This window comes from Pongo pygmaeus, chromosome 2, assembly GCF_028885625.2.
Source record: "Pongo pygmaeus isolate AG05252 chromosome 2, NHGRI_mPonPyg2-v2.0_pri, whole genome shotgun sequence".
NCBI classification, from domain to species: domain Eukaryota; kingdom Metazoa; phylum Chordata; class Mammalia; order Primates; family Hominidae; genus Pongo; species Pongo pygmaeus.
In genome coordinates this window covers 194,195,995-194,209,539 of record NC_085930.1, presented here as the reverse complement: position 1 = coordinate 194,209,539, position 13,545 = coordinate 194,195,995, and the positions used below count along the sequence as shown (strand labels likewise).

At 36.9% G+C, this 13,545-nt stretch overlaps 1 protein-coding gene across 2 annotated transcripts in view; it reads right to left on the bottom strand.

Moving 5' to 3' along the window:
• Nucleotides 1-13,545, bottom strand: part of VPS8 (VPS8 subunit of CORVET complex) — a 236,506-nt gene that overhangs the window by 53,280 nt on the left and 169,681 nt on the right. For both annotated transcript variants that reach the window (XM_054481040.1, XM_063662489.1), the window contains 2 exons: nucleotides 3,760-3,840; nucleotides 1,337-1,506 (listed from right to left, as the gene is read on the bottom strand). In XM_054481040.1, the coding sequence (XP_054337015.1) occupies nucleotides 1,337-1,506; nucleotides 3,760-3,840 (251 nt within the window). The remainder of the gene's footprint in view (nucleotides 1-1,336; nucleotides 1,507-3,759; nucleotides 3,841-13,545) is intronic.

The following is a 13,545-nucleotide window of genomic DNA, read 5'->3' as shown; positions in this document are numbered from 1 at the left end:
TTTTATTCATGTAACTATTATTTTTCTATTAATTTTTAAGTTGTCTGTTCATAAGTCACCTTAACAGTGAGCCTTTCCCTGACCAACCTATATAAAATATCTGCACCCCCCACCAAACACTCTGTATCTCCTTTAACATTTTTTTCCCCCATGGTAGTTATCAGTATCTGGCATTTCACTTGTTGGCTTATGGTTTATCCCTGCCACTACAATGTAAACTCCATAAGGGCAGATCCTTTGTTTTGTTCATCCTGTATCCTATCCCCTTGAATAGCAGCTTGCATACAGCAGGTGCTCAATAAATATTTCTTGCCTGAATGGACTCTTTGTATGAAGAGAACTACTTCCCCTTCCAACCATCAAGTCTACCAATCTTCCTGCAGAGCTAACACTCAGACAGTGCTTACTCATGCCAGGCACTGTTACAAGTGCCTTATATAAATCATCTCATTCAATCCTCACAAAACTCTATTATCCTATTTACAGATGAGGAAACCAAGATATAAAGAGGTTAAATAACTTGTCCAAGGTCTCACTGCTGGCATGTAGCAGAGTCAAGATTTGAACTCAGGAAGTTTGGTTCCATGGCCATATCATGTTACCTCTATCCATACACTCTAGATGAGCTGTCTTTGCTCCTGAGACCAACACCTTCACTCTGCACTAGGGTTCCTCTCTCTTTGCAATGTAGTTTAAATATCATATGCTGACAACTTCTAAATTAAAATTTTCCAGTCTCAACACATCTCCAGATTTCTGACTTGAATAACTGTCTAGCTGGCATCCCTACCTGATGTCTAACAGTACATTTCAAACCTAACACGTGCAAGACAAAACTCTTGATTTCCCCAGTTCCTTGTACCTGTTCTTCCTCATCTTAGACAATGGTACCATGTTTACCCAATTGCTCAGACCAAAGACTCATTTTTCTCTTATACTCCACATCTAATACACCAGCAAGTTATCCCTACCTTTAAAGGATACTCGGAATCCAAACACCTCTCAGCACCTTTGCTCCTCCCTCTCTTGTTCTGCTCAAAGGTCACGTCCTCAGATATGCTTTCCCTCATTCAACAGCACTTGTCCTGAACTCGTCATCCTTCTATCTATTTGTCTTGTGTTTTATTTTTCTCCATAGCTCTTATTTCTCTGTATTTATGTCTTTCCTGGGCACCCTAACCTCCACCCCAATGCAGAATGTAAGGTCTGTGAGGGCAGGAACTTGCCTATCATGTTCATTGCTAGAATGAATGCCTGTGTATCCATGTGTATTCTTGCCTGGTAATGCCACAGATGTACATGTACCATACATGTAACATTTCTTTCCCTTTCTTACCTAAAGACAATAATTTCATCAACCATTTCTTGGCGTCTCTTGTACTGCTGCAAACATATAGAGCAGTAATCTTGTTTGGGATTCAGTCCTCTGGTGACCGAAGCTCTCAGGTTACACAATGACCAGTGGAGATCTTGGTTTAGAAGGCTAGTTGTTGTTTCCAGCAGGGTCTATGAAACACCAAAACAAAAAACAAACAAACAAAAGGTTATAAAATGAAAGAGATAGAGATGAATGGTGAATAGCACTTGTTTAGTTTTCAACTACCAACAACTAAAATTGAAACACACTATAAAGGGATAAAATTGTTGAAACAAAAAGACATCAAAACCTCCCAAATTCAAGTAGTTAACCTCAATGTGCAGAATAATGGTGAGTGTATACATTACAAAGATTCTCAAATCTGTCATTAGTTTCTACTGCGAAATGTGAGCTCTGCCATTCTGCAGCTTAATTCAGTATTGATGGCTTTCAAATGACTAGATAAGCCCAAATCTATTTATTACATTTATATAATAACTGCTCTCTGAATGGCTCAGAGTGTTGTAATAAAGAATACAGCTAAGTCTGAATCCCAGATTTTTTATTGAAACTGCATTCATGGTAATGTTTCAAATATCTTTTCACTAGTAAAGCTAATGGCCATTACTCTATTTTCATCTTCCTTGGGCAGAGAGATCACATTTTCTTGATCAGCACTTAGAAGTCATTTGTATCTACTCAAGACCATGACATCTATCATTAAGTCACATAAAGACATTTTAACAGCTATCACATTAAGTCATTTTAAGGCTCTATGTATTTATATAGTATTGTTTTTGTACTGTATCTCATTCTTAACATTCATATATATCATCTGGCTATGTATTTGGGTTCTTTTCTCTCAGTCCCAAAGGGGAAGATAGAGCTAGGTACTGCCTGCCCTCCTTGCTATACAGCTTAACTCTTTAACTTTACCTGTAATGCAAAACTTTTGGTTCTAATGGTCTATTCTAATTCTTTCCAATCAGTATTATCTTTTTCTCCTCTTCCATAGTTCCAAAACTGGCAAACATTTTCTGCCTTGCACACAACTATACTTCTGCTAACCTGGAATCTGTGACTGCAGGGGTATCAAGCTTCACTGGGCTATGCTTAGCCAAACTGCAATTGTTACAACATTCTAAGAAAAGCTGTCACCCAGATTTTCCTTTTCTTCTCTCGGATTCTTAAAAAAAAGCAGACATTGTCTCCAACAGACCTAAATGGTACTTTTCCTAGGTGGCTTCATGAGTCACTCTGCAGTACGCTAAGAAAAAAGCCCATACACCAAGCTGGCTGTTACTGAGACTTAAAGCTAAAGACAATTTTGAGTTAAGGGAAGACTAATGACCATTTATGGTGATATGGTTTGGCTGTGTCCCTACCCAAATCTCATCTTGAATTACCACATGTGGTGGGAAGGACCCAGTGGGAGGTAATTGAATCATGGGGGCAGGTCTTTCCTGTGTTGTTCTCGTGATAGTGAATAAGCTTCACAAAAGCAGACGGTATTATAAGGGGGAGTTTCCCTGCACAAGCTCTCTTATCTGCTGCCATGTGAGACATGCCTTTCACCTTCCGCCATGATTGTGAGGCCTCCCCAGTCACATGGAACTGTAAGTCCAATAAACCTTTTCTTTTGTAAACTGCCCAGTCTTGGGTATGTCTTTATCAGCAGCATAAAAACAGACTAATACAATGGTTAGTGACAATTGTCTGTTTCAGAATGTTTAAAATAATACTCATTTAATTTTATTTTACAATTTTCTATATTCATGTTGATCCTTCCTTTTCATGTGGTATAGCTTTGTATTAAATTATTTTTCCAAAAGTTTCTCACACTTTCATTTTGAAAAAAGATATTTGTTTCATTGCCAATGAATTAAAATAAACTAAATTTGAATTAGATGCATTTCTACATTCTGAAATGTGTGTGTGTGTACACAAATTAAGGTCAAGAGAATTTTTTTTTTTTTTCAGAGACAGGGTCTTGCTCTGTCACCTGGAGAGTGCAGTGGCACAATCATAGCTCACTGCAGCCTCCAACTCCTGGGCTCAATTGATCGTCCTGAGTAGTTACAATTATAGGCACATGCCACCATGCCCAGCTAATTTTTTTTATTTTTTGTAGAGACAGAGTCTTGCTATGTTGCCTGGACTGGTCTCGAACTCCTGGCCTCTGGCAATCCTCCTGTCTCAGTCTTCCAAAGTGCTGGCATTACAGGTATGATCTACCATGCCTGGCGAGAGAAAAACTAAAAGAAATACACACACATACACCTCAGTCTACCTAACTGCCAGTAAATAGATGGTAATTTTTTTTTAAATATAGGTAGAAAAGAAAAAAAAATAGCATTTTTCTACCTTAGGACAGACTTAGATGTAACAAGTGGCTTACTTACTTGTTCATAGTTAAAGGTATCTAACATTCCCAAGATAAGTCCCTGGATTTCTCCAAGTTTTCCTTTTCCATAAACTGGATCCTAATTGGAAAAAATTATAATTCTGTTACAATTCTGTATTTTAAAATTACTTTAAAATGTAAGTTATCTGAAAAAGCCAAATGCTTTTAAGTATTTTTCTACAGTCACAAAATATTTATTCTTCCATGAACTTTCCACTGGAAATGTACCAAAGTCTTCCTCTGACCATCTCAAATATTTTTGAAAAACAAAATTTAAATTATCCAAGCCCCTTTCTTGACAATCCTTACAAGTCTAATTAAACTTTACTTTTATTTTGTTTCTGCAAGAAGCTTCCTCTCCTTCATATAAAACAGCAACTCTCCCTCTTTGAGCTCATATATATGTTACATTAAAACCAATGTACTCAGGAATACCCAGAATCTGTCCACCAACTCCTCCTGTGATCCCATTTAGCCACCTCCTGCCCCTAACCAACTCAATTGCATCCGTTTCGGAGACAAACAGGTTCTGAGAAAACAGCTCTCAGTTTTTTGAAGTTTTTTTCAATAACGTCACTACTGATAAACAAAAGATACCTAGATACCCAATGTTCTCTCCACTGCATTTCATATGAGGTATGCCAAGTAACTTGTTTATTATGTGCATTTTGGAAACACTGAAGTGTACCAAAAAAACAAAAACAAAAAACAAAAAAACAAAAAACAAAAAACCACACCAAAAACTGAAATCCAACCAGAGATAAACACTGTTGATATTTTGATGTATATTTCTCTAGTCTTGTTTGTGGGAAAGGTGAGAAGAGGAAGGGAAAGAGGGATATATTTTTTAGTGTATAAAATTTGAGTATTTTACAAAATATTTTTATCTTTTTTTAATTTAATGGTATATTGTGAGCACTTTTCCATACCAGCAAATATTTCTTTTTTTTCTCTACTCTTGTGACACATTACAAATATTTCTTAATAGGTACAGAATATAAATCATGTGAAAATATCATGTTTTATTCATTTTCTGCTTTGAACACTTAACTTTTCCCCTTTCCCAAACTCTAGCCACTATTATCAAATGCTAGTGGCTGCAAATCTCAACTGGAATCTCTGATTCTTTCTTTAGAGATTTCTAGACAGAAAACTATAGACTCAAAGGGCATTTTCATGGCTATCAATATATATTGCCAAATTGCTCTACCTATTTTAGGATTTTTATCCCCATCAGCATATGTATGTGCTCACTTTACTGACCTTTGGCTAGACTAATAATTATAATTTTAAAACTGCGAATAAATGAGTCAAATCTATTACTTTTCTCTAATATCAAGTTATATATGACATAAATGACTCTTTTCCATGCCAAATAGGAGAATCCAACTACACAGTTATGATAAAAGTAGCTGCTACTTTAAGTGAGTAGCATATGCCAAGTACAGTACTAAGCACTTTATGTTTAACATATTACTAAATTCCTTCAACAGGTTTTATGAGTAAAGAAACTGAGGCTTAGAGAGGTTACAAAAACTTCTTTAAGTCACAAAACTATCAAGCAGGTAAGATGGGATTTGAATCTAGGTACTTCAGAAATCATGCTTTTAATAAACACACTATACTGGTCTCCCAAGTATGGATACAAAAACTAATAAATTAAGTAATAAATTACTTTTTGCTTGAAAATATGGGTTTTGAACATAGGTAACTAAATGATAAACTAATGATTGCTGGAAAACACGAGAAACATGTCTGGCTATTTCTTAGGGAGTAAGGGTTATTAAACTCTTGGTACTGTTAAGAGTTACTGTGAGTTCAGAAGGAAAAAAGGCTATGGAAGCAGGAAAAACCTGTTTAAGAATTGTCTCAGGATTTGCTTATTTTTCTCTTCTGGGTTCTAGTGATGGCTCTTACAGAATAGGTTGTGTAGTTTCTAACTAAGATTGGTTTTCAGTGCTTTGAGTCTGTCTAGAGCAGCATGAGATTGTCTGCCAGAGGTTTCTCTGGCTTCTTCAACTGCTAGGGTTATGCTGAAGAAATCCAAGGCACAAAATAACTATGTATTTGTGTAGTAATTATCAAATTAATAAGTTTGGGCTTGAACACATCACTTAAGCTTAACAGAAAAAATTTCTATTTCACAGCTAGAGATCATATCACTAAGCTAAAGATATCCGTCAAATATGTGGAAATCATTTACAAAAGGCAAGATACAGATATTTCAGACTAGTCCTTCAGAGAAAAGCAACTCAAAGCCATATACCCACTGGACATTTTTTCTTTTTATTTTCTTTGCATAAAAATAGACCCTTGTTAATGCTTAATTATACTTTTGGTCAAGTTCTTAATAAGTACACATTTGTCAAATATCAACAGATGGTACAATTTCTTATTAGAAAAATCTATTATAATATTTACTATAATATGTGGATCCAGTAAGACAACAGAGCTCTGGCATGTGTTTTTGACAAGGGTGGTTTGGAGAACAAAGAGGTCTTAAAAGGTTAAATTCTGGAAAAAGGAAATCTTTATAGGTCATTTCTATATTTATATCAGTACATCTCACTGTAATATACATAATTTAAAAGCAAAATCAAGAAAACGACCTCATGCTGGGACAACATATAAATTATAGAATGCAAAAGGGAGCTCAAAGCTTCTAGCACAGCATGCTCCAACCCACTAGCTCTTCAAATTATTTTCCAAAGATGTCAGCTAGATTCTTCAGCAATGAATAAATGCTGAAGTTTCTCTTAAGTTGTTTGTTTGCAAACTATGAAGGAAGAGCATACTTGGGTACCCAGGTAAATCTGTTTTTCAAGACACACACTAGAAAAGATGTGATGACCACTTTTTTTTCCTATTGCTTTCTGGTACCTATTGTATCATGTATGTAGGTGTTTAAAATAAACATCTTTATTAATTGAGCACTGCTTTAAAGTATGAATGATGCCCTGAACGGGAGAGTCTATAAGTAATTTGTTTGCCTTTCCTCAGTGAGAAAGTAATAAACAGCTTCTCAGAAGCTAAAAGTTACTTCAGCCATAGAGCGAAGATAGAATGTATATAACGAAAATATGGTCCTTTAAAATGTTCTTTTATCACCAAATATTCATGAAAAAACAAACAAACAAACAAAAAAAACTACAGTGTAATTTGGGTCCCAGGCATCAGTCTGAATAAACACGTGAAGACCAAGAAGATCTGTGAGAACCTCTTATCATGTGACCACTTCTTTTGGAAAAACTAATTTTTTCAGTTGTATCTGAGCAATTGTGTATCTAAGTAACTGTTGCTCCCTACTTTTTTCAGTGGGGATCTGATAAAGTGAGGTGGGTATGAGAAACACCTTGATTAGTGTTAGACACAGAAGAAAAGCCCTAAAACTTGAAGTTAGCAGACCTGGATTAATTCTAGTGGTTCCCATTTCAAAACTGAATAAACTAAGACAAATTATTTGACCTTTCTGAGTGGCACTTTCCTCATGAGATATATGAGGTGCTGCTGCATTCCCAGCTTCATTTACACAGTTAGAGACCAGAGAAGATAATGAACACTACAGTGATTTGTGAACTGGTGAGGACTAGAGAAGGACATTAGGTGAGGGAGTCAACTAAGATTTAATGGGCATATACTGTGTTTTACGCACTGCACTGGGTGTTGTACATAACATAGTGAACAAGGGAGACATGATCTCTGCTTTTATAAAACTCACAGCCTAGAGGGTAAGCTAATATGAAGGTAGGGCTCAAAAAGAGTTTATATTTACAGGTGTGATTGGGGCTGCAGTGAGGGTAGAAAGGCAAGGGAGAAAAAACTTAACTCCTAAAATATTCTAGGAGATAGAGTAGAGAGGATTTAACGTGGATTAAATACTGGGACTGCTGAGGAAAATAATGAGGAATTCTATCTCACAGTTAAGGGAGAAATTATACAAACTGTCTACAATCTATTCCAGAAAACAGAAGCAGAGGGAACACCTTTTTTTTTTCTTTTTTTTGTAGACAGTCTCGCTCTGTTGTCCAGGCTGGAGTGCAGTGGCGCAATCTCGGCTCACTGCAAGCTCCACCTCCTAGGTTCACACCATTCTCCTGCCTCAGCCTCCCGAGTAGCTGGGACTACAGGTGCCCACCACCACACCTGGCTAATTTTTCTGTATTTTTAGTAGAGACAGGTTTTCACCATGTTAGCCAGGATGGTCTCGATCTCCTGACCTCATGATCTGCCCGCCTTGGCCTCCCAAAGTGCTGGGATTATAGGTGTGAGCCACCACACCCCGGCCAAGGGAACACTTCTTAACTCATTCTCTGAGGCCAGCATCACCGTAATACCAAAACCACACACAGATATTATAAGAAAGGAAACTATATGAACAGAGATGCAAAAATCCTCAACAAAATATTAGCAAATTGAATCCAGTAATGTATAAAAAGAATTATACATAACAACCAAGTGGGATTTATCCCAGGTATGCAAGGCTGGTTCAACATTTAAAAATCAATTAATGGGCTGGGTGTGGTGGTTCATGCCTGTAATCCCAGCACTTAGGGAGGCAGAGGCGGGAAGATGGCTTGAGCCCAGGGTGAGACCTGCTTGGGCAACACAGTGAGACCCCATTCTCCACAAAAAAGGAAAAAGAAAGACAAGAAAAATCAATTACTGTAATCCATCACATCAACAGGCTAAATAAGAAAAATCATATGATCATATTAGTAGATGCAGAAAATGCACTTGATAAAATCCAACGCCCACTCATGATAGACAAACTGTGAGCAAACAAGGAAGGGAGGGACACTTCCTAAACTTGATAAACAGTATCTATAAGAACCTTGCAGCTAACATCATACTTACTGGTGAGAAACTAGATGCCTTTCTTCTAAGACAGAAAATAAGGCAGACATCCCCTCTCGCCACTCCTATTCAACATTGTACTGGAAGTTGTAGTTACAGCAATAAGACAAGAAAAGGAAATAAAAGATATACAGATTGGGAAGGAAGAAATAAAACTGTCTTTGTTTGCAGATGACATGATTGTCTAAAAAACCCTGAAACAATTAAGTGATTATAGCAAAGTTACAGGATACAAGGTTATTATACAAAGTCAATTGGTTTCCGATATGCCAGCAACCAACACTTAGAATTTAAAATTAAAAAGATACTATCACATTAGTACCTAAGAGAAATATTTAGATATGTCTAATAAAATATACACAGTTTGTATGAAGAAAACTATAACACTCTAATGAGGGAAAGCAAAGAAGATCTAAATACATGGAGAAATATTTCATGTTCATGAACAGAAAGATTTGATATTGTTATAATGTTAGTTCTTCATCTGATCTATAAGCTCAATGTATTCCTAATCAAAATTCCAGCAAGTTACTTTGTAGATATCAACAAACTGTTTCTGAAGTTTAAAGCAGAGAGGCAAAAGACAAGGAATGGCCAACACAATAATGAAGAAGAGCAAAGTTGGATGATTGTCACTCCCTGACTTTAAGACCTATTATAAAACTAATCAAGACAGTGTTGGTATTGGTGAAGGAATAGAAAATAGATCAACGTAAAAGAACAGAAAACCCAGAAATAGACCCACATGAATATGGTCAACTAAGCAAAGAATTCAGTGGAGAAAGGGACAGTCCTTTCAACAAGTAGTGCTGGAACTAGTTCCAACTGTGTATATCCACATGCAGAAAAATGAATCAACACTGACCATATATTTTCCCCTAAAATTAACACAAAATGGATCATAGCTCTAAATGTAAAATGCAAAAATACAAAACTTTTAGGAAAATACAAAGGAGAAAAATCTGGGTAACCTTGAGTTTGGTGATGAGTTTTTACATACAACATCAAAAGCATATTCCATGGAAGAAAAAGTCAATAAACTGGACTTCATTAAAAGCAAACACTTCTGCTGTGTGAAAGACACTGTTAAGAGAATGAAAAGACCAGTCACAGAGTGGGAGAAAATATCTGCAAAAACACACATGTGATAAAGAACCTTATCCAAAATATACAAAGAATCCTTAAAACCCAACAACAAGAAAACAAACACTTCAAAAAGCACATAAAAGCTCAATATCACATGTTGTAAGAGAACTACAAATTAAAACAATGATGAGACTACTACATCTACTAGAATGTCTAAAATCCAAAACACTGACAATATCACATGCTGCTAAGATATGGAGCAACAGGAACTTTCATTCAGTGCTGGCGGAAATGTAAAGTGGTATAGACATTTTGGAGGAGTTTGGCAGTTTCTTACAAAAGTAAGCATAGTCTTATATAATCCAGCAATCACATTCCTAGGTATTTACCCAAATGAGTCTAAAACTTAAGTCTGCACAAAAAGCCTGCATATGAATGTTCATAGCTGTTTTACTGAAAATTTTCAGAACTGGAAGGCAACCAAGATGTTCTTTGATAGGTATATGGATAGACAAAACAGTGGAACATCCATACAATGGAATATACAGAGAGAAAAAGAAATGAACTATCAAGCCCCCAAAAGAAATGGAAGAACTTTAAGTGCATATTGCTAAGTGAAAAAAGCCAATATGAAAAGACTACGCACTCTATGATTCCAACTATATGACATTCTGGAAGAGGTAAAACTATAGGGACAGTTAAAAAAAAAAATCAGTGCGGGCACAGTGACTCGCACCTGTAATCCCAGCACTGTGGGAGGCAGAGGTGGGCAGATCACTTGAGGCCAGGAGTTCAAGACCAGCCTGGTCAACATGGCAAGACCCCATCTCTATTAAAAATACAAAAATTAGCCGGGCACGGTGGTGTATGCCTGTAATCCCAGCCATTTGGGAGGCTGAGGCATGAGAATCTCTTGAATCTGGGAGGTGGAGGTTGCAGTGAGCAGAGATCACGCCAATGTACTCCAGCCTGGGTGACAGAGTGAGACTCTGTCTCAAAAAAAAAAGAAAAAAAATTAGTGGTTGCCAGGGGATTAGGGTAGGGAGGAGGATGAAAAGGTGGAGCACAGGGGCCTTTTAGAGCAGTGTATGATATGGTAATGGTGGATACAGGACATTATACATTTGTCAAAACCCATACAACTGTACAACACAAAGGGTGATTCCTAATGTAAACTATGGACTTTAGTTAATAATTATAATGTATCAATATTAATTTACCAATTGTAACAAATATACCACACTAATACAAAGATGTTAACAGTAGGCAAAATTGAGTGTGGGAGGGAGAAGGGGTAAAAGGGAATTCTCTGTATTTTCTGTTTAATTTCTCTGTAAATCTAATACTGCTCTAGTAATTAATAACAGAAATACTAAACCTCAGTGAAAGGCCTGGTTGTGTAACTGAGGCTTGCTGACTGATGCAGCTCTGTGGAGAGTGACAGGACAGTTAGACAGCCTTTTTCTTGAGGAAAACCTGAAGCATCAAATCTGTTTAGGGTTTACTCCTCTGAGATCATTCAGTGTCTCAAGAAAATGAACCTCTGTCTCCTTCGTGAGAAGTGAGCGCGTCTGATGGCTGCTGGAAGGGGGAAGAGGAGCACGGGGAATCCTATCAGTAGACTTTCCCCAAATCCTCATTTTCAGCCCTGTGTTTTACTCCCTCCCCTTGTGTCTGAGTCATTCCTCTGCTAAAACTCTTGATGACAACTGATTTTAGAATAAAATCCAAACTCCTTATCATGAATTACAAAGCAATTAAAGACACAGTTCCTGCCTATCTCTCAAATTTCAGCTCTGTAATTTTTCTTTATTCTTATCCTATGTTCTGAGCACACTTAAAAAACTTCTAACTTTCCAAATGTACCATGCTTCCACCTCAAAGTCTTTGTGTACATAGAATAATCCTACCTCCTTTCTTTCCTTGATTTCCTTAGACTCTTTTAAGAATCAGCTCAGACATCTCCTCTTCCAGGAAATCTTTCCAAATTTCCTAGTCTGTTTCAGGTATACACTTTTATTGGTACTCCTTTGGTCATATATAGTCATAAATACAACTCAATCTAACTTACTCAAAAAAGTTAATTATTGTAAAGATGCTAGGGTATTTCACAGATCCAAGAAGAGGAATGCTGGTAAGTCTTAAGAGTCACAATGAGAGACTCATGTGCATCAGCTTTTTCTCCCCACATCGTCTCCTCTCCTGGTCTCTATGTCTTGAATCCTCTTTATGCATTGTATCCATTTGTGTGTCTCTTCTTAGTGTCTACTACATTCGTCTCCTTCTCTTTACAGATCATGCTTTTTCACTCTTCCAGTCCATATAATGGAAAAACAGGAACTGTCTGCTCCTGAAATTTGTACCTGATGTAATCCAGAGACCTAACGAGACTTATAGGTCTTTTCCAAGTTCAGTTCCAAAATGTCCTGGAAAGCACACTGATTGGCCTTGTTTAGGCCACTTGCTCACCCTGAGTCAATCAGCTGGACCCAGGAGGCAGGGTCACACTTTCCCACAGCTCCTCCTGCTCTTATGCAGATTAAGTATAGAAATGTAGGCATGGCAATTATCCTACATGGATTCAGAGCAGATAATCCTAAAGGTGGCCACTATTACTTGAATAGAGCCCTATGAATAGTTGTATCAGAACATTTTTTGTCTCTTAAATAAGAGCTCTTATGGTTTCAGAACTATGCCTTTCATCTAAACAGCATAACATACAATTAATGTATTTAATTATTAATGAACTCAAAAGACCAGGGACATAAACAAATAAAAAAAAGCTCACATGACATAATAAAAAAGAACATGAATTAGGAAGTGAGAGACTTAGGGGGTGGTCCAGGTTCTGCTGCTAATGATAGGCTAAGAACTCAACTTCTCTATACTTCAGTTTCTTCTTTTTTCAGCAGAAATGTTTATAGTAGCCCTGCCTACCTCAAGAGATTGTTATGGGCTTCAAATGAAATGATATCTGTGAAAGCACCTTGAAAAATAAAAATCTCTGTACAAATATAAGGTAGCATAATTACAGTAATCACAAACATGCAAATGAGGAATTTAAGAAATAGCATACCTTCCTGATTAGTGGGAGTTAACAACCATTGAAAACAGAAAATGATAAGAAAAAATTATAATGAATGCCAGTATAACTCAAAATAAAGTGAAGATTTTCAAATATCAAGAGACTTCTAGATTCCAAAGTCTTGAAATATAAAAAATTTTAAAAATCGTGTTTTTGCCAAGAGAAAAACATGTTTTTGTTATAATTTACATATCATAATGTGTGGTTAAAGCTCAACATAAAGCAAAATGTATAACACAGAGAGAACCCATTTGGCTTTACGATTTCATTTCTTCTAACTTACTTGGAAAAGTATTCCCGCCCTTATGGAGATATTACTTTATATATGATTAGAAACCTCATAAGTAATGATGTGCTTTAAAATGGATATGTGAAGCAGTCTATATCAAAGAATTATTCAACACATGATAATTGCTAAGATCAAATGAAATAATACATGTAAAAATGTGTTCTGGCTGGGCGCCGTGGCTCATGTCTGTAATCCGCCCAGCACTTTGGGAGGCCGAGGCGGGTGGATCACCTGAGGTCAGGAGTTTGAGACCAGCCTGACCAACATGAAGAAACCCGGTCTCTACTAAAAATACAAAATTAGCCGGGCGTGGTGGCACATGCCTCTAATCCCAGCTACTCGGGAGGCTGAGGCAAGAGAATTGCTTGAACCCGGGAGGCGGAAGTTGCGGTGAGCCAAGATCACACCACTGCACTCCAGCCTGGGCAACAAGAGTGAAACTGTCTCAGAAAAAAAAAAAAAAAAAGTAT